Here is a 20,028-nt window from a genome sequence, read left to right on the forward strand (position 1 = left end):
GATTGCATAATAGTTTGTTATATAGACAGGGTGGAATTTATTATCAAAGGCCCCATTCATGGGCATTTAGGTTGCTTCAGTGCAGCAGCAAGCATCTTTCTCTCTCTCTCTCTCTTTTTTTTTTTGGAGACAGAGTCTGGCTGTCACCCAGGCTGGAATGCAGTAGGATGCTCACATCTCACTGCAGCCTCAACCTCCTGGCCTCAAGTGATCCTCCCACCTCAGCCTCCCTAGTAGCTAGGACTACATGCACAGACCACCATGCCTGGCTTTTTTTTTTTTTTTGGTATTGTTTGTGGGGACAGGAATCTCACTATGTTGCCCAGGCTGGTCTCAAACTCCTGATCTCAAGTGATCTGCCTGCCTTGGCCTCCCAAAGTGCTGGGATTACAGGCCTGAGCCACTGTGCCCGGCTCAAATATCTCTTTATCAAGAGAATGCAACAAACATTCTTGAACCTGTCTTTGGCCCTGGCCAGGTTTTAAACATGAAATTGCAGAAATGGAATGCTGGGTTACAGATATATGTCAAAACATGTTTACCTATATTGACAACCTTCTTTTTAGAACACGTGTAAGGCACTTCAAACTTTGAGACAATTGGTTTCTGGCTTCAGAATCTCCTGGTCGAGGTCGGTTGGGAAGGTTCTCTAAGGAAACCTGGAGAGGCTACCCTTGTCTGATGCCCATGTCTGTGGGCTGACAGCCAGGCTTTTCTGTTTATCCCCAGACTCAGGGGGTCTATTGACTGGGGAGAGGTGGCTCCTGAGGTATGGTGGGAGAGATCCTGTCCTAGTGTGGGCTCTTGGCTCTTGGAATGCAGCACACAAAAGAGGCCCATCTTCAAAGGGTGCTGAAGATTAAACAGAGACGTGGGCAGCAACTAAGGATCCCGACCATCACAACGATACTAATCTCCGCGTTTCACCACTGGGCTGCAGTTTGCAGGGCACCACCTGCATTATCTGTTTAATCCTCACAAGGAACTGTTGTTCTCTCATCCTTCCTATTTGTAAAAGAGGAAAAGGAGGCTCAGGGCAGTTAAATGAGTCTTCCAGGATCAAAGACTAGAATCCAATTCTGCTGCCTCCTCTGCATTATCTCCCTGCAGCTGGGAGATGGCGCAAACCTGAAGTGCAGGGGTGAAGAGGGAGGAGAAGATGAGGAAGGGAAGGGCAGGGAAGGGAGATACTTCGTAGGTAAGCTTACAGAGTTGGAAGGGTCCAAGAGATAATGTAGTCTGACTCCCACCCTGTGCACCAGCAGAGTGAAACTCAGAGAGGTTAAGCAACCTTTCCTGGGTCACACAGCAAGGTAGTGACTTAGGAGGCATAGAGGAACCGGTACTGACTTTGAATTCAATAGTGGAGACCCAAGGGTAGGGGAAGTATGGCTTTCTGAGCCCCGACAGGAGGGAGTTGGGAGGCTGGGTGAGCTTGTGAAAGGTTCTCTCTCCCTTCAGAGGCGGCCCTGATCAAGAGTGGATCCAGAGGCATCTAGAATGGAGATGGGCCAGACTCAACATGCAGGGGACCTGCTGGGACATGAGCATCAATTCCTGCAAAGGCCTCTGATTTCCCATCACACTGGCCAGAGGCTTCCTGCAGGGAGAGGCCTCGGTGCTAAGCCACATCCTGGATCTACTACCCTCTCCTAGCCATTCCCACCTCCCCTCCAGCAAGTGTTCAGGGACTTGGGGCAGGGCCCCGCCTGAGTCTCCTCTGTGTCACAGTGGCTGGTGAGCATTCAGTAAACGTTTGCTGAAGGGATGGATGAAAGATGAGATCTGTCTTGATAATTGTACAGTTAAGACTGATCCAGGAGTCCCCCAAAACACACAGCCATGCCTAGATTCTACAGCAGAGGATTTTTCTTTCTTTTTTTTTTTTTTTTTGAGATGGAGTCTTGCTCTGTGCCCCAGGCTGGAGTGCAGTGGCGCGATCTCGGCTCACTGCAAGCTCCGCCCCCCCGGGTTCACGCCATTCTCCTGCCTCAGCCTCCCGAGTAGCTGGGACTACAGGTGCCCGCCACCGCGCCCGGCTAGTTTTTTGTATTTTTTAGTAGAGACGGGGTTTCACCGTGTTAGCCAGGATGGTCTTGATCTCCTGACCTCGTGATCCGCCCGTCTCGGCCTCCCAAAGTGCTGGGATTACAGGCTTGAGCCACCGCGCCCGGCCTAGGATTTTTCTATCAAGTCTTTTTTTTCTTCCAATTCCTTAGAAACTCTAAAATTACAGAGTTAGAAGAGTCTTTGAGGTGAAGGATGTGGATGGGAAGGAAACTAATAGTTCATTGGGTACCATCTATGTGCCAGACCTTAGGCCAATCGCGTTACCTGCATTCTCATTTACTATCTTAACAGCCCTTGAAGTTGGTCTTCCCTGATGTGCAAGACGTGAGACTCTCAGCCCTGGAGCAGGTAAACGACTCCACTGGCTTATGCAGCCAGGAAGGCAAGGGCAGGATTCGAACCCAGGTCGGGTGGACTCCACCATTCCCTTCACATGAAGACTGCAACCAAGTTTTTATGTGTCCTTGAGCAAGTCACCTCCCTTTCAGGGAACAATTTCCCCTTCTGGGAGATGAGGTGTTGGACCCTTTCTGCTCCCAGGTTTGTCTCGGTGCCAGTTCTGACACCATGTGGCTTGCTGTCCAGCCCATCATCCTCACAGTTCAGCTCCCGTGAGAGGCTTGGCCTTCCAGGGATTCTCTAGGACTCCCTCCCTCTGCGCCCTCCTCCCCCCTGGGCCCCTGTGGCTGCACCTTGTTGTTTAAGGAATGTTTTCTTTAAGGGGGCAGGAATGGAGACAAATCCCCATGGAGCTGAAGGGCCCTGGGAGGCTGACTTGTCTTCAGAGGTTTTGTGGATGTCGCCATGATTTAATGCAGGGCATGAGGGATACCTACAGTTATGAGAACTCCATAGCCCTGGGAGGAGGTGGGAGAGGGCGGTTGAGAAGGCCAGGAGTGGGCAGGTTGTGGGTGGGGAGGGGCCAGGCAAGCATCCAGGTTGGTCAGCTGAATGTGTCCTGATTTGCAAGGAAATGGAAAGATGGAGATAATTGCTTTATGAGAAATGGAATGGCCTAAGAACATAGATAAGTTTTCTCCCTTCATCTTCAGAGGGGCTGGAGGCTGGGGCTGCAGATGCTGCCTGCTTGGGAGTCAGGGCAGCAGGAGGCGGTTTGGGGGCCCAGAATTCAGAGGCTGTGCCTGTTGTGGGAGGGAGGCTGGCGCTTTATTAGTTTGGCGGTTTCTACCGCTCTGCTCCAGGATAGGCTGTGATTTCTCTCCGGGCCTGACTGATGTCAGGGCCACTTGCTCTCTGCTGGGCTTGAGAGTGCAGGGGACAGGACAGGCTCTTGACCCTGATGAATGGTGGCTGCAACCCTCATGGTACCATTTTCAGGATTTGTAGCCCGAGGCTTCCCAGGCAAGCAGAAAGCAGAATTTATCAGGGTGGTGGAGCAGGGACTTGGAGGGGTACATTTAACTTGTCTCAGGAGTTGACTCCAATCCCCTCTGATTTATCCCAGGGGGCAGGCACCTGGCAGGGACTCCACATTGGCACTGAGAATTTTTGCTGTGCTCCTGCAGTCAGGGAATCACTCTTTTGGAGATTAAGAGCTGTGGATTTATTTTTAAAACTTTTTTTTTTTTTTAAGTACAGGAAGATTAGAAAGCATTCAACATAAACCCAACCCCTGGTGGGATTGCTGCAGGGCAGGAGACTTCATCAAGGCAAAGGACGAAGCTTCTTAATTATGAGGGCTGATCCAACTCCTCTTTTCATCTTGCACTAATCAGGCCCTAGCAAGGCCAGTAAATGGAGAGGGCTGGGGACTGGGAGCCAGCTGAGAGAGCTGGGGCAGAGGAAGAGGAAGGCCACTAGACGGGGCGATAACCTTGGCATTTGCCCCATTGTGTGCAAACTTGGCTTTTTGTTTTATTCAGAAAAAAGTAGAGAAGTGTGTGTGTATCTTCTGTAAGTAGAAGATAGAAAGCTCTCTCTCCATCCACATGCCGGGGGGAAATGTGAGGCATTTGCTTTATCAGCTCCAGTTTGGGGTTTGCTTCTGCTGCTTCTCAGACCTGAAAGCGCCTTTTCATGAGGCGTCTGGAACACCCAGTCCCCAACTGCAGCTTGAACTATTGCCTGGGCTTCAATGCCTGCCTTGTGCTAGTGTGGGGAGCAGACATGCACTGGTGCTGATGAGGTGGTCCAGGCAGGAGTCTTTGAATTGCTCTCAGGATGTCCTGGGCGCCTACTGTACAGTATCTGATGCCACCAGATTGGTGTCTCTGCAAGTGCAATGTTAACACAACACGGAATGCCTTGTGCGGTGTGACCTGCTGTTGGGATGGATCTTTGATGTCCTCTCTCAGGCCAGACACAAGCAATGTGGCTGATGCTGAGGCTTGGGATGGTTGAGAGGTTGGGGTGGAGGTTGGCTGTAGAGTCAGTAATCAATTGACAAAGATGTTGAGCTCCTGCATGTGCAGGCAATGCTCTTGGAGCTGGGGACATAGCCGTGAACACAACAGATGGAAACCCCTGCCCTCATCAAGTATATGTTCTAGTGGCATGGTACGAGGGGAAGGAAATAATCCTTAGGTCCTAGGGTCCAGAGGGAACAGCCAAGGCCATATCTAAGTGGTAAATATAGGAGGGGAGAAATTTCCAAAGTGGTAACACCTGTTTAGCAGTATAGGCACAATGCATGGCACCTGTGTTGTCCCTCCCCAGAGTTCAAGACAGACATTACTAATCAATCCTGGCATGCTTTCCCACTCAGCCCCACTTCCTCAGCACAGCATTCTAAACAGCCACTATAATAGATCCCCTTTGTTGTGGGAGTGGGAACTTCCCTGGGCCCACAAAATAGTGTCTGACTGCTGGCACTCCTGCTGCCAGTGCAAATATGTTGAGAAGCAAAGGATCATGGGAAGATGGACTGGGATGGACAGAGAGCAGGCTGCAGGCACATGAGCCAGGCTCCAGCATCCAAGATTTAGGCACAGTCAGGAGGATGAAGCCAGTGGTGAAAGTGAAACAGGTGGGGTATGATTTTTGCACAGATGGACCTTGAGGTTATAACAGCTGATCCTAGGGCAGAGGCCATCTGTCTGTCTGCCCTCTGCCCCAATTTATGCGTCTTGGCTAATGTGAGCAAGTAGTGTCTGGCCAGATGTGTGCTGCCATGGAGACAGAGACGCCTCCATAGGTGCTGGTGCTAGTGATGGCAGGGTCCCAGGCAGAGGCAGGGGCCTCCAGAGGATACTGCCATCTCTAAGACCTGCTCAGCCAGCAAAGCCAACCCAGGCTGGAGCAGAAGCCCTGGACAGGAGGAGGGATCCTTTGCTATGATGCCAGTGTCCCTTAATCTACCTGATGGATGGCATTTTCCTTTAACACCAGGTGCCAGGCATAGGAGGCTCTTGGGTGTTAGAATAAACAAGTGCATGCAGACTCTCAGGGCACAGCTTGACATGCACCAGGACTTTCTTGAGACTTGGCGTTGAGGGAGGGGAGCAGAGTTTCCTAAGCCGCTATCATCAGGAACGCCACTCTTAGAGCTGTGTCACTAGAAAGAGTTCCATGGGAAATATTGGGTGAAACAAAAAGCCAAATGGTCTCTTTATTTTGGGTCTTCTCAGAGTCTAAGCTATGCTAAAATGCTTAGACTGAATATTTAGGATGAGGACATAGCAAGCAGCATTTCCCAAGCTTGGAGACATTCACCCTTGGAGACATTCATCTGAGAGATTTCTATCAGTGTCTCCTAGGGCTAGTGTTCCACAGAACCCAGATGTAGAGAATGCCTTCCAGAGGTGCCCATGCTGCCCACCACTGCACTGCAGTGCAAGCTCTCTGCTGTCTGGTTCCTCCAAAGTTCCTGCACATTCCTGCCTCCACGTACTGCTTGGGTGGACCTGCCCCAGAAATGCCCTTTCTCTAACCTCCACCTTTGCACATGCCATCCAGTCCAAGTCCCACCCACTCCACAAAGGCTTTCACAGCGCCCCCAGTGGGACTTAATCCCTTGCGGCTTTGAGCATCTTCAAGTGCACTGCAGCTGATGGCATTTTGCACGGCCCAGGCCAGGGCAGGTGGTGCGCCAAGAATGCTCAGTTTGGGCTGTGGCCTGTGGGTGGCCACGTGGGCTGACAACACCATGTCTGCAGGTGTGAGAGGTACGCCTCCTGGGCACTTTGTCTTCCCTTTATCCCCCCTGCCCAGTCCATCAGGGGTAAAGCAGCCATGGTGCCCAATAAGGAAAGAAAATTTTCCACCTCTGCAACTTCCTCTGCTCTCTAATATGTAGAGAGCTGGACCAGAAGGAAGAGAACCAGCAGATCTATTTACACGGACTCTTCCCCTGAAGTGAAACCAGGGACATTTTCTTATTTAATTATTAATGCCCTAAATCAGATGGTGCCCAATATGTTAACCTCTGTCACTCCAAATGGAGTCGGCCTAATAACCACTGCAGCAGGATTGATTTTCCCTCAGTCATCTCATAAGCATATGTCTTTGGGATCTGTCCTCAGAGAGATCCCAGGAAAGTCCCATTAAAGTTAATGGGGATGAGTTGCCCCCATGTGGTGACGGTTCCTTTCTTCACTGCGCCTGAGTGAAGTGAGACAAGGAGAATTCCCTTCCTTCCTTCCTTCCTTCCTTCCTTCCTTCCTTCCTTCCTTCCTTCCTTCCTTCCTTCCTCCCTCCCTCCCTCTCTCTCTCTTTCTTTTTCTTTTCTTCTTTTTTCTTTTCTTTCTTTCTTCCCCCCTTCCTTTCCCCTTCCTTCCTTCCTTCCTTCCTTCTTTTCATTCTTTTCTCTCTCTTTCTGTCCATGAGGATTTTAAAATCTCACAGATTACAGCAGTGATCCAAGTTACCTCTCTCTCCCAACACATGGGTCAAAAGGGAGCAGAGAAACAATCTTCTCTTATCCAGGTGGCCTCATCTTTTGATACTCGGTGTAATAAGTTTGAAGACGCTGTCAGGAGGTTCTCTCGGGAGAATGCTGGAGATTATAGGAGTGGCCCAAGTAATGAGTCAGGGCCACAGAGAGAATTAAGACAAGGCAGGGCGTCCCCTACAGCTGGCATTCAGACTCCATGCCTTCTGGAGCTCTGTGTCCCATTTTTTATTTCTTTATTTGATGCCTGATTGGCCCAAACCCCACTTGGAAGAAGATACTTGTTCCACTTTTGACTCTCCACATATGTCAATGCCATGTCCTGGGCAGGCTCTTTCTCCGCTCTAGGTTGAATCTCCCAGAGGAGAATGAATTGAAATGATCACTGAGCTCTGCAGCCCTGGTGTTGCACAGACTCCAGTTTGTGTGGAGCCTTCTGAGGCGCTGATTGGGTCTCTGGGGATGGGGGAGTGGGCTGGGGGGAGTGGGTGGGGAGCTCTGAGCAGCTACTTGTGCTTTGCATACTCCTGGACTCTGCACATGGAACAGAAACAGCAGAATCGCTCCCCTCTTTCTGATTTTCAGAATGCATTCATTTGAAATCTGGCTAAATCTGCATTTCAGTCAGATGGTTTCCAGATCTCAAATAGAAACACCTCATTAATCATTAATTTAGACCCCCACGGTTATACAGAATTTGTGACAATTTGTTTATCTTTGAAGGAGCTGCTGAGAAAGAGTTTAACAAGGAAATTATTGTGGAGGGGAGGAGAATGTTTAACCTTTCAGAAGAACAGCACTCCATTTAGCTTCCCTGAGGGTACAAATGGGGGTGTGTGCAAAATACATGCCGGCTTTTATCTGTTCTCCTAAGTAGGGTGAGTGCTTCCTCATCTGCGAACCCAGGGCCAGTGGGATAGATCCCCAACCATTTCAAGCCTGCGACCCCTTTCCAATGTCAAAATATTTTCTATAACACCCCCACCCCCGGTTATTAGAAGTTGCAATTTTTAGTGTTGCTGATTAAGAAGAAAAGCTACTCTGAATTCAGTAAAGCTTTTAAATAAATCATGATAGCATCTACATACACATGAAAAATAGTTTCGTCTTTCTGAGTCACAGCGTTCATTCAGCCTACAGATGATGTTTGGGTGCTCATGATTTCCAGCTCCTCCGCACCCTTCAAGGTCAGCGACCCAGCAGGTTACAACCCTTGGAACAGAAGTTCTCTGAGTCCTGGAGTGCCCGGACAGGAAGGAACCTCAGGAGGCATTTCAGCCACTCCCACCAGAAAGGTTGTCTGCCCTCTGAGGAGCCCCTTGTTGGGGATCCCTAGTTTAGTGAAGCAAAGGAGTTGGCATCCCATGTAGGCACATACCTGCCATAGCTGCCACCTCAGGGGCCTGGATCAAAGTCTGCAAACTCATTCCTTACGGTCCCTTACCAGGTGGTCTAGGCCCAGCATCCCACAGTGGGAATGGCATGTGATGACTGCATCACTCTGGGCAGAAGTAGCTGACACCCCATAGGAGACAGAAGAAGCAAGGGCCAGTCTTCTGTGGTTTGTGGGCCCAGAGTTCAGGGTTTTCTTGGCTCATTCCCCCCCAGGTCCACACCAGACATCTTTTTTCCCTTTCTTCTTGGCAGGAGGGAGTAGGGAAACGAAGTAGACGGGCAAAGAATGTCAATGATGAAGGATAAGGGAACGGGGAGGGCATTCCCTTTAAAGCAGTCCAGATCTGGGGTCCCTGGGTCCAAGGATGGGCCCGGGGGCCTAAGGACACCCTGCAATTATAGCCAATTTTGCACTTGTGGGCATTTTTCTGGGGAGAGCATCTATACCTTTCCCTGGATTCTCAGAGCAGTCCCCGAGTCAGAAAACGTTCAGAACCCCTGGCCTGGAATTTGGACTTTTCCCTGACTCAGGCTTCCCACTCTCCTGTTACTCAGAACCGGTGAACTGTTACGGTGTTAGTCAAAGCCTACAATGTGAAATATCAAATGCTCATTACCCACGACAATGGGAAACTAAGTAGATGCCAGGAACACGGTCTGATCACAGACGCAGCCTCCTTTGTTCTCCCGTGCAGGGTCCGCGATGGCGCTCTCCCTGACGGGGCTCGTTGCCTTCTCCTTCCTGCAAGCCACCCTTGCCCTGAACCCTGAGGACCCCAACGTGTGCAGCCACTGGGAGAGGTAAGGCGTGGGCCTCAGATGGCCAGGCACTCTCTGGGGGATCGCCCTGGGCATGGCAGTAAGGGACAGAGGCAGTCGGGAGATCCGGGAGCTGCCCTCTAAGGGTCTGCAACCTGGCTGGGGAGATGGCCCAGATGCGGAGAGACAGGACAGAGCAGTGTAGATTCTGTCTAGAAGGTCAGGGTGGAGGCAACTTACATTAACTGCAGTTACGACGCACTGTCCTACCCCTCCCTGCACTGGCACTTCCCAGCCATTGCACAGATGAGAAAGTAGAGACCCAGAGGGGCTCAGTCCCTGTCCACAGCCAGATAGGGTGCAGTAAGTGGGGAGATGCGGACCGTGGTCCCAGGTGGCACGCTCTCTGATGCTGTGATGCCTTTCGTGGTCTCCCAGGACTGGCAGCCATGTGGCAGCTTGGATATGTGGCCCCAGCAGCCTGCCTTGAGGAGGACGGGTGAGGGGTCCTATTACTTCCGGTCTGGTGGGAGCAGGGTGTTGCCGGGGGAGGGCGGCCGAGGCTGCAGTGGAAGAGCAGGCTGCATTCCAGCTGTGGCACTAGGGTCCTAGGGGAACAGGCCGGGTCCCTGCAGACGGCCTGACTTTGAAGCACAAGGTTAAAGTATTGATTTTAGTGAGCAGAAAGATAGTGACCAGAGACCCAATCAGGAAAAACCGAATTAAACCCTGGAATTGATTGGCCATGCTGACCAGGACGACTCTGCCACTTAGATGTTAATAAATCAAATGAATAAAATTAAGATGAGGGCCCTATGGGAGAAGTGAATGGTAGAGGAAGAAAGGTGGGGGACTTGGAGGGGGGTCAATGCTTCATGCCCATGAGGGTGGATAGCCCAGCCCTAGGGCGGGGAAAGGCACCTCAGTCAGGCAGGACCTGGCTCTGGGGTAGCCTGGACACTTGCGGGTCAGGAAGGATCAGCTGGGGGGCAGAGGGACAGTGTCTGCACTTGTGTGATCCCTGGGGACCAGATCCTGTGTGTGGCGTCCCAACAAAGTTGAGGATGGAGCAAAAGGCAGTACTGTGGTGTGCCTGTTTTTGGTGAAGTGGGAAGAAAACAAGATCCGTGATGAGAAGACCTCAGTTCATTCCGATCTGGATTTTTCCACCTATAAGCTGTGTGACTCTGGGGAAGTCTCTGAACGGCTCTGCGCCTACTTCCACCTCTGTAAAGTAGGGAGAAGCATTATCCTTGCCTCACAGGCTCATTGGAGGATCAAGGGCAGCAGTTCCACGAAAGTGCTTTGAGGACCACAAGTGTCAGTTGCTGTCTTTTCTTGTTGACAACTGTGGCTTTGCAGGAACTGGTTATCATGGACTTTAGTGCACATCAGACTCATGGGAGGTGCATATGAAAAAGTCTCCTGGGGCCTTTCCCCGAGATGCTGATTCAGTAGTGCATTTTTCATAAGCATTCTACGTGATTCTGAGGTTACTCAGGCCCCTTGCCCATTCTGGCTTTGGTGAGTTTAAACCTTTATTTCCCGGTGGGTCAGAGAGGTATTGGGAAGAGCCCCACGTTATTCTGTGGGTTTTGGACTCCAGCCTCAGAGGACCCCTTTCATCTCTCTGGTCCTGTTAAGACACAGCTGCTTCCTGCTACTGTCTGTGCTGCATCACAGCCTCTCGAGTGCCTCCTTTGCAGCTGCTCACCTCTGCCTGCCCCAGTGGCTCTATCTGGAGTCCCTTTCTTCCAGGGAGCGTCCCCCACGGGGAGGGCCCCCTCTGACTTCTCTCTCTGTCTGAGCCCCATTTGTACTCACTAATTTTCTACACCTGCCCAACATGAATACATTTGGAATGTGAAAATATTCTGAACTGAGCCGAACTGAGCTGGCATTTCAGGCTTCTTAGGCTATCAGCCAAGGTTACAGCCCGGATAGGAAGACAAGGAGTGAAACCTAACAGCCAGAATGAGGTCTGGGGACTCTCTGGGCTTCTCCGGCCCCAAGGGGGAAGCCCTGTGGGTGATGCCCGGTGGCACCAGGTGCTTTCTTCTTCTCAGTCTTTCCAGCTGAGCTCCGTTGTAAGTTATGTGTGGATGGATCTAGCCTGTGTTGTTCCAGAAACACACCGCGGTCCCTGGAGATCGCTTAGGGAGAATTTCTCAGCTGGATTAGTGCTTCTGGCGGCTCCTCATTAATTATGCCCCTCCACCATAAAACCCAGTGTAACGACCTCTCCCGGCTAGTAAAGCCTGGCTCTCCAAGATTAATCTGGCCCCTCATTAGCATGTTGGCAAATGAGCAGTGTTAAGCCACCCAGCCATGAAACCAGGGGCACACACTTCAGGTCAGAGAACCTGGAGTTGGTACAAGGCATCGTTGCCAGACTCATTCAGCCCAGGGCATCCTGCAGAGCCCAGTCCCTGCCCCGTGACTGCCCCCTCCAGCCCCCTGCTGAGCTTCTCTCTGGGCATCCAAGGTCTATGTTACGGCTGAAAAGGGAGGCTGGACCCCCAAGTGCATAACAAAGGTGGAGAATCCATTCTGTGTGCTGGTCTTGCTCCTTCTCTCCCCAACATTGGTCAGGGAGGAAAGATCCCTCAGTGCCTAGCACGAGAGGTGAATCATTGCCTGTCAACATCTATTAAACACTTACTGTTTAAGCATGTTACATGTATAGTGTATCTTGTTTTATTTTCCCACTGCCCTGAGAGATAGAAAATATTACTGTCCTCCTTTAATCCTCACAATAACCACACAACCTGGTTAGACTTACAGGTGAGAAAACAGAGGCTTATATGAATCAAATAACACATCTAAGGGCATGCTGCTAACAGGCAACAGGCTTCAAACTTGCCCCTTCTCCTGCTGCCGTGTTTGGATTCCAGGGCCCGTGCACGCTCCCCATTCATCCTCTTGCTCTGAGTGAGGTATTCAGGAGATGTGTTAGAGCAAAGAATCATGCGATCCCAGAGTTGGAAGAGGACTCTGGGTGGCCGGGGTGAGGGGCGAGTTGCCTCAGTTTCCCCAAGCCTGGAGATAAAACAGGGTTTGGGATGTTTTTTCCTAGATGTGTGCCTCTGAGGCACATCTCAGGTATGCCAGCTAGTGGGGGCACACCAAGAGCCCTCCTTACATCCCCAGTGCTTCAGAGAAACAGAATTTCCCACCATCCAGGCCTCTGAGCATTGTTGACTGCTTCTGGCCTCCTCCTTCTGGATGCCAGACCTTTGACTTTTCAGGCATCAGAGAGCCTACTGTGGACCCACTTGGGGAGCTGGCCTGCCCAGCCCCCTTGCAAGTTAACCAATGCAGTTTCCTCAGGCGAGGCAGACGTGCTTTTACAGCCTGGACCTGGCCATCTGGCCCAGGTCAGTGAGCCTTCTGGGAAAAACACTGAATAATACCAACCTACATAGAAATTAATTCCTTAGATCTCAGCTGAGGTCTTCTCTCCAGCCTGTTTAGGAAACGTGAGTCCTCACTTCAGCATCCTGGCTTGAATGCCATTTCATGCAACCCCCTGCCAGGGGCCGGCAGGTAGAAAGGCTTATTTTGGTTAAGCTGAGATCTGCTTCCCTGTGGCTTCCACCTGCTGGTCCAGGTTTACAGCTAACAGGCAGGATGACAAGAAACCACTTCTATCAGGGACATATCCTCAATGTACCCCCAGCTATACTACAGGCAGAACAGAGTAGAAGGTAACTGGGGGAGCTTGTGGAAGCCACGTATGCCCCCGATGCTCAGTTTCCTAGTCTGTAAAGTGAGAACAATTCCGCCTACCTAAGATTGTGAGGAATAAAATGTATTAAAACACTTGACACAGGGTGCTCAATAAATGTTAGCGCCTATTGATACTGCAGTGTGGGCTGGGCAAGTCACTTTTCTTTGAGCCTTAGTTTCTTCCTCTATGAAATGGGGCCACTTACTTCACAGAGTTGCTGCAAAGTCCAGCTTCCAAGCATGCTCTTTGAAAACCATAAAGATATGAACAAACACACAAAGTATTTTTAAACTTGTTGGCTCTGCCTTCCAGAGCCACATAGAAGAAAACTACCCCCTGCTTCTTTATTCATTCTCTGTTAAATGAACAAATGAACTTGAATTTTAGAAAATGATCTGGGCCGAAGGTCCATAAGGGATATGTCCTGGGGCCAACCTGGGGTCGGTGAGGCTGGAATATGAGGGCATTCAGGGAAGGGGGAGGATAGTTGGGAGTGGGGAGGTCAGAGCCTCCGGACACTTGGCTGTGGAGCTTGGCCTCAGGGCTGTGGGCTCAGATGCCCCACGGAATATCAGCTCAACTTCCCAAGTGCTAATCATGGCTCCCATCTCCCATCTGGTTCTCAGCTATGCTGTGACTGTCCAGGAATCGTATGCACACCCCTTCGATCAGATCTATTACACACGATGCACAGACATCCTCAACTGGTTCAAGTGCACCAGGCACCGGTGAGTACCTCTCTCAGATGACAGGGCAGGGAAAAGTCACTGGGCTCTCAGGGCTTGCCTCTGTGCAAGATAGAAAAAGGCCATTGGAGCAGATGCTGTCATGCGCCTCCACTCTGAACCATCCACCCAAGCCATCCACCCAAGATGCTCTGCTGATGGCTTCTTTCTGGCCAAAAGAGCTTGTGGGTAGGACAGGCCAGAAGTGCTGGAGAGTTAATGCTTTTGAGGGCATCCCTCAACCAGGGATGGGGAGATAGGGAGTTGGTAGATAACTACCCCAACTGCCTCACTCTTGGGATGGCAGAAACATCTCTTAGCCACGTTCTACATGTATCCTAGAAGTCTCCAGTTGCCCATAGAAGTAACCTGCTCAATAATATACCGTAGATTGGCTGCCTTTACTTCCCTGTCTCACTTTTCTATCCTCCTACCAGTACTTCCTAGGATTGCCTCCAAAATAAACTACTTGTTCTTGAATCCTTTTCTCAGAGTCTGCATTTGGGGGAAAACTCAACCTAAGAGAGTCCCCTGCCCTGAGCAGATGTAGCCCCATATCAGGGCATCCAGCTTGAAGAAGGGAGTGCAGGCTAGAATTCAGCAACCTCACAGAACCTTGGCCAGGCTTCCCTTAGCAGTGCTCAACATGAACAACTGCACATGGCAGTCCTGTACCCTTGTCTGCAGCCCTCCTGCAGATCATATGTTATCATGTCACTCAGGGAAAGGCAAGAGGAAGGAAGAAACAACATGCTTTAAGGGATGACCCTGAGAAAGACACTTTATTTTGGGATTCCCAGTGTACTCATCAAACTTAATAATCCAGCCAGGCGTGGTGGCTCACGCCTATAATCTCAGCACTTTGGGAGGCTGAGGTGAGCGGATCACAAGGTCAGGAGATCGAGACCATCCCGGCTAACACGGTGAAACCCTGTCTTTACTAAAAATATAAAAAATTAGTTAGGCGTGGTGGTGGGTGCCTGTAGTCCCAGCTACTAGGGAGGCTGAGGCAGGAGAATGGCATGAACCTGGGAGGCGGAGCTTGCAGTGAGCCGAGATCATGCCACTCCAGCCTGGGTGACAAAGCAAGACTCTGTCAAAAAAAAACCAAAAAAACCCTAATAAGCCTTGTTCTACCTACCCTGCAGTGTCCAGGGAGGTCAGGAATGTGAAAATTACTTCGAAAAAATACAGGGGAAAATGGAGGAAAGTGTGACATATTAGCCACATGTGAAGTGACACTATTTGAAGGGTGAGAGACTAGCTGTTGAAGGATAAATAAGGAAGTAAGGGAGAGACCCCAGGGTGGGCCCTTTTGCTAGTTGCTGAATATCTATTGATTCCCGATTTCTCCTTTGCTTTCTCCTATGAACCCAGTTCCTCTTTGAGGATAATTCAGGAATCATACTGGGCAGCAACATGGATGAGAAAACTTGTTCTGTGCTGAGAAGCCAAAGTCCTGGTTTTCTTTGAGGTTTTGCTGCTAACTGGCTGTGAGACTTTGAGCAGAGCTATACTTGCTGCTTTAAAATTCTTACCTGCTAATTCCAACATCTGGGTCATCTCAGGGTTGGTCTTCATTGATTGCTTTTTTTTTTTTTTTCTGCATGGGTAGTGTGTTTCTTTTTTTTTTTTTTAGACGGAGTCCCACTCTCTTGCCCAGGCTGGAGTGCAGTGGCGTAATCTCGGCTCACTGCAACCTCTGCCTCCCGGGTTCAAGCAATTCTCCTGCCTCAGCCTCCCAAGTAGCTGGGATTACAGGCGCCCACCACCACGCCCTTCTAATTTTTGTATTTTTAGTAGAGATGGGGTTTCACCATATTGGCCAGGCTGGTCTCGAACTCCTGACCTTGTGATCCATGCCTCGGCCTCCCAAAGTTCTGGGATTACAGGCATGAGCCACTGCACCTGGCCAGTGTGTTTCTTTATATGCCTAGTAATCTTGGATTGTATTCTGAGTATTATGAATGACATGTTGTGGAGACCAGATTCTGTTATGTTCCTCCAGATAATATTAATTTGTTGTTGTTTGTTTTGGCGGCCTGGTTACTTGGCTAAACACAAATTCCAAACTCTGAAAATTTATTATTTTTAGCCTTAGCTAGGCTGCTTGGAATATGCCCTCCATAAGGATAAATCAGTGGTCAGACACTTGGGCAGGGATTTTTACAAAGATTTTGGGGCTCCCTCTTTGTGGCTCTCCCTTTCTAAGGTTCCCCTTTCACTCTCTCCTGAGGGGCTTTAATGAAGCCCAGACCACCCCCCACTGGGGGGCTTGGGGATAATCCCGTTTGGTGGGGAGAACAGGCTGGATGACCTCTGAGTTGATTCCGAGTCATTCTTTACCTGAGAGGCTTATATAATCCCTGAAACTGCCGGGAGCTGCCTTCTGTGCTGGGGACGCAGCTTTGCTCTGAGGCCAGCTTTCCTTCCATTATGGGTTTTTGACAAAGTTGAATGACCTTAGCTTACGACATTCCCAAATAGCACAGATTTCCCCCCCTGCATACCCAGCAGGTATGCTGGGTCCACCCTGGACTTGGCCTGTGGTTCTTCAAACGAGCAAGGTTGTGTGTTTTCTATCTGAATTTTAGTTGCCCAGAGTATTGTTGTGCTAAATCTCTCAGCACCATTCCCTTCTCTCAAATGTCCACTTGCCTCCAGTATCCGCCTGCTTTTGTCCTCCCCCAAGTGCCTTCAGGTAGTTGTTTTGTATATTTTCCCCTAGATTTTATAGCTGCTATTTGCAGAAAGGTGGTCCAATAGGGGCTACTCAGCTATTACTGTATCCCCTTCCTCTAGCATTTGACTGTGGAATGAGGAGGTGGGACTGGGGAATGAGGAGGTGGGACTAAATGCCCTCGTTCACCCCACTAGTTTTGCCAGAGTTGGCTGCTCGAGGGCCTGGTCAAAGGCAGAGGCAGAAATAGTAGTGTTGCTTCTCCCGAAGCCCTGGCAGGCCCAGTGTGAGAGCCAAGTTTGCTCAGAGGTGTGGCCCTTTTGGGTACTTGGAGGCTAGGGCTGCCATCCATCACCACTAAGGTGGTGGCTGCTTATTAAAATAGACTGTATTCCTAGAACATGAATTCTTTTGCTAAATTATTGAGTCACCTGCAGCTTTCCTGACGACCTAGAGTGTGCATGCTAACAGCTGCACCCTCCGTCTGCTTTGGGGTGGAATGGCATGTTTTAATTCAGCATCCTTCCCCTGAGAGCAGCCTGGCACCTGGCCTTGCTTCCCTCTCTTGCCTTTGCAACCTGCACAGGGACAAAGAAAGACGGGTGAGCCAGAAACAATGGGTGGCAACTCTCTCCTGAGGGGCTTTAATGAAGCCCAGACCACCCCGCACTGGGGGGCTTGGGGGTAATCCTGTTTGGTGGGGAGAACAGGCTGGATGACCTCTGAGTTGATTCCAAGTCATTCTTTACCTGAGAGGCTTATATAATCCCTGAAACTGCCGGGAGCTGCCTTCTGTGCTGGGGCAGCAGCTTTGCTCTGAGGCCAGCTTTCCTTCCATTATGGGTTTTTGACAAAGTTGAATGACCTTAGCTTACGACATTCCCAAATAGCACAGATTTCCCCAGAGTTCTGCACTGTCATTTGTTACGAAGTCGGGGCTTTAAGGTGTGGGAAGGTTGTCCCAGACTGTATTATAGGACTCTCTTCCCAAGCCGTCCTGGCCCTCCATGGAACACAGCCTATAGACGTCTCTGATGACCAGACCCTCTGCTGTGCTGCTGAGGAAGAGTCCACAGGGCAAGCTCCACTTAGGTGCTGATGGAAAAGTGGAAAGAGGTCTGGCTTCAAGGCCCAAGGACTTTGGGTCGGGTCCAAGTTCCGCTCCATGACCTTGAGCAGGTCACTTCCTCTCTCTAGCCTCTAGTGGCCACTTCAAATCTCTTCCACTTTGACTCTCCACGTGAAGAAGGGGCTTTGCCTATGGATACCCCATTTTGATTTCCTTCTGAAGATTCGGTATTTCTTTTTACTTACTCCTTCACTGTGGCCATCTGTATAGCCACAATCTACCCTGTGAAAGCTGGTAGAGGGCAGTAGGTTAAGCCTAGCAGCTTTGAAATTGGAGTGAGCTAGGTTTGAATCCTGGTTCTGACCCTGATTAGCTGTGCTGGTCACTAACGTCACTAATTTTAGTTTTCTTATTCATAAAACAAAGGGTGGGGAGTTGAGGGGAACATACAAAAAATAAGAATAAAAGCTCTAAAAGGGAAATAAATAAAATAAAGGGGGATAGTAATGGTGCCTCCGCAGGGAACGGAATGAGATGTTGCTCATAGTCTCTCTGGCACGGGGCTAAATCTTAACACTTGTGTCAGCATACGGTCTGGAACCCACGAGTCTGACTCCCAGTGCTGCGGCTCCATGGGCCTCAGCTTCTTCCTTTGCAGGGCGAGGGGTTGGTTCAGGGCCTTCCCAGGGATGGCGTGCGAGGCTCCTCTCCTGGAGGTGTTATTTTGGCGTGGGGGAGATTAATCTACTTTCTGGGACTGAGCTGGACTCAGAGGGTCCTTTTGCTGACTCTGCCTCTGTTCTTTCAGTGGGGGGACCAATACTCAGGGGGCTGTGAGCAGTCTGGCTTTTTAGAGGGGTGGGAGGGGGTGGGCACAGAAACCCTCAGGGCCTGACTCCTATCCGGGTCACCGCATGGGCACCTCAAGCCCAGAATCTGGGTGTTTTAAGGAACTAAGGAGAAGTTCATGGTTGCCCTCCACAATGTCACTCCAGAAAGTATCTTCTGCAGCCCTTCTATTTAGAAGTGACTGGGGAAAAGTCAGCAGGTTTAGTAAGTGCCGTGTTAGTAATCCATTCTGCATCACAACAGCCCAAATCCCACTATCGATTTTTTTTATTGTGTTCCTTCATATTTGAAGCCGCCATGCATTTTAAAGTAATTATTGAATGGCATCCTCAATATAGCTTAACACAAATATCATTCTAAACAGGAGTAATTGATTTTCAGTACTTTCAAGTGGCTTTCTCCTTCGTGCCTTAGGATCAGTTATAAGACGGCGTATCGGAGAGGCCTCCGGACCATGTACCGGCGGAGGTCCCAGTGCTGCCCTGGCTACTATGAGAACGGAGACTTCTGCATACGTACGTAGGGGCTGCTGCTGTTCTGGCCTCAGTGGGAAAGGGAGGAGAGGGGAAAGGAGGGGAGGGGAAAGGAGGGGAGGGGAAAGGAGGGGAGGGGAAAGGGGGGGGGGGGAGGTGGGGCTGATATCCATGGTCCCTAGGCAGCAGTCCTCAGCCACACGGCTCCAGAAGTCCCTGCCTGCTGCCAGTGCTCAGAAGGAATAATGAGTTTGGTGCAAATTCAGTAGCAAGGGTTGGGCCATCAGATGAACCTCCTTACAGGGTGGATGGAAGTCCGTCAGTTCAAGGCCTTGATGGGGGATAGGGGAGAAGTGGCTCCTTCTGGAGTGGGCACTCTGAGGAGCAAGGCAGAAGAAGTGCTGGGTGCCTGGCACAGGGTTAAGGTGTACAGGTGCTCAAGGCAGCTTTGCTGGATGGGAGGAGAGATGGATGGGTATGTAGATGGACAGTTGGATGGGTAGAAATGGGAAAGAGAGGAAGGAAGGCTGGGTTGTTGGATGTCAAAACCACAGTAAGGAAAGGATGGGGGCAAAGGTGAGGTGGACCATGAGGGAGTGGTTCTGGGAGCTAGGAGGATTTCCAAAAAGGATTTGGGGGACATTGGAGAAGAGGTGGGTGTATGAAAGACAAACATTGCCTCTTTTCCTATTTGTCTAGAGCAGCTCAGAAAATGCAAGCCTTAGTGTCCCCTAAGAAAGGCAAGAGCTGAGTTGCTGGCAGCGGCAGGCCCTCTGGGAGAAGAGCAGTGTGGTGCAGTGGAGGCACCCCGGAGCAGGAGCCTGTAGATCTGGGCTTCCTAGCTATGAGGCTTTGGGCAAGTCACTTAATCTCTCTGGGAGAATGATTGTAGGGACCCTGTTGGGTTCTAAGGGACTCTTTCCCCACTTACCTCTGACCCAGTGAACTGGGGCCAGTGGATTTTCCAGCGGGCCTTGGAAGGTTCCCTCTACTGCAGGAGCGTGTCAGAGGAGCCGGGAGGCCCTCATTTAATGACTGAGAAGAGATTCCACCCCCAAAGCTTCTGTCTCTTCATTTGGAGAGCGATTTTCCTTGTTAGTATTCTCTTTGCCATTTGAGTGGGTAGAGAGAGTTCGCACCAGAGGGAAAATTTGGGCAGAGTGGGTGTGTTGATGTTGGGAATAAAATGACAATTTTCCCCTACTGTTGTTAACATCTCCCCCAATGCTGGAGAAACTCAATTCTAATTGCATTACAAGAATGAATGAAAAATATACCCTCCAATGGGTTCAGTAGTAATGGTTTTGTAGGAAAGATACAAAGCAGTTCACCTAAAAGGCCGTTTCTCAGGAGCAGGGCAGAGGACTGAGCTAGGACGAGGCCTTGGTCAGCACCTCACCTGGGATGGGGTAACCGAGACCCAGGTGTA

At 50.4% G+C, this 20,028-nt stretch overlaps 1 protein-coding gene across 28 annotated transcripts in view; it reads left to right on the top strand.

Annotated features, from left to right (window-relative positions):
- Positions 1-20,028, top strand: part of MEGF11 (multiple EGF like domains 11) — a 422,037-nt gene that overhangs the window by 162,551 nt on the left and 239,458 nt on the right. For 27 of the 28 annotated variants that reach the window (XR_002523606.2, XR_002523609.2, XR_002523602.2 and 24 more), the window contains exons 2-4: positions 9,010-9,115; positions 13,430-13,531; positions 18,541-18,641. Coding sequence is in view for 19 of the 28 variants with exons in the window: in XM_021941755.2 (XP_021797447.1) it covers positions 9,010-9,115; positions 13,430-13,531; positions 18,541-18,641 (309 nt within the window). In the remaining 9 variants the exon portion in view is untranslated. Of the gene's footprint in view, positions 1-2,171; positions 2,419-9,009; positions 9,116-13,429; positions 13,532-18,540; positions 18,642-20,028 lie in introns of those variants that run through there. The other variant, XM_021941753.2, reaches the window with a different exon arrangement.

The sequence above is a fragment of the Papio anubis genome, chromosome 7, assembly GCF_008728515.1.
Source record: "Papio anubis isolate 15944 chromosome 7, Panubis1.0, whole genome shotgun sequence".
In the NCBI taxonomy this organism is placed as follows: Eukaryota; Metazoa; Chordata; class Mammalia; order Primates; family Cercopithecidae; genus Papio; species Papio anubis.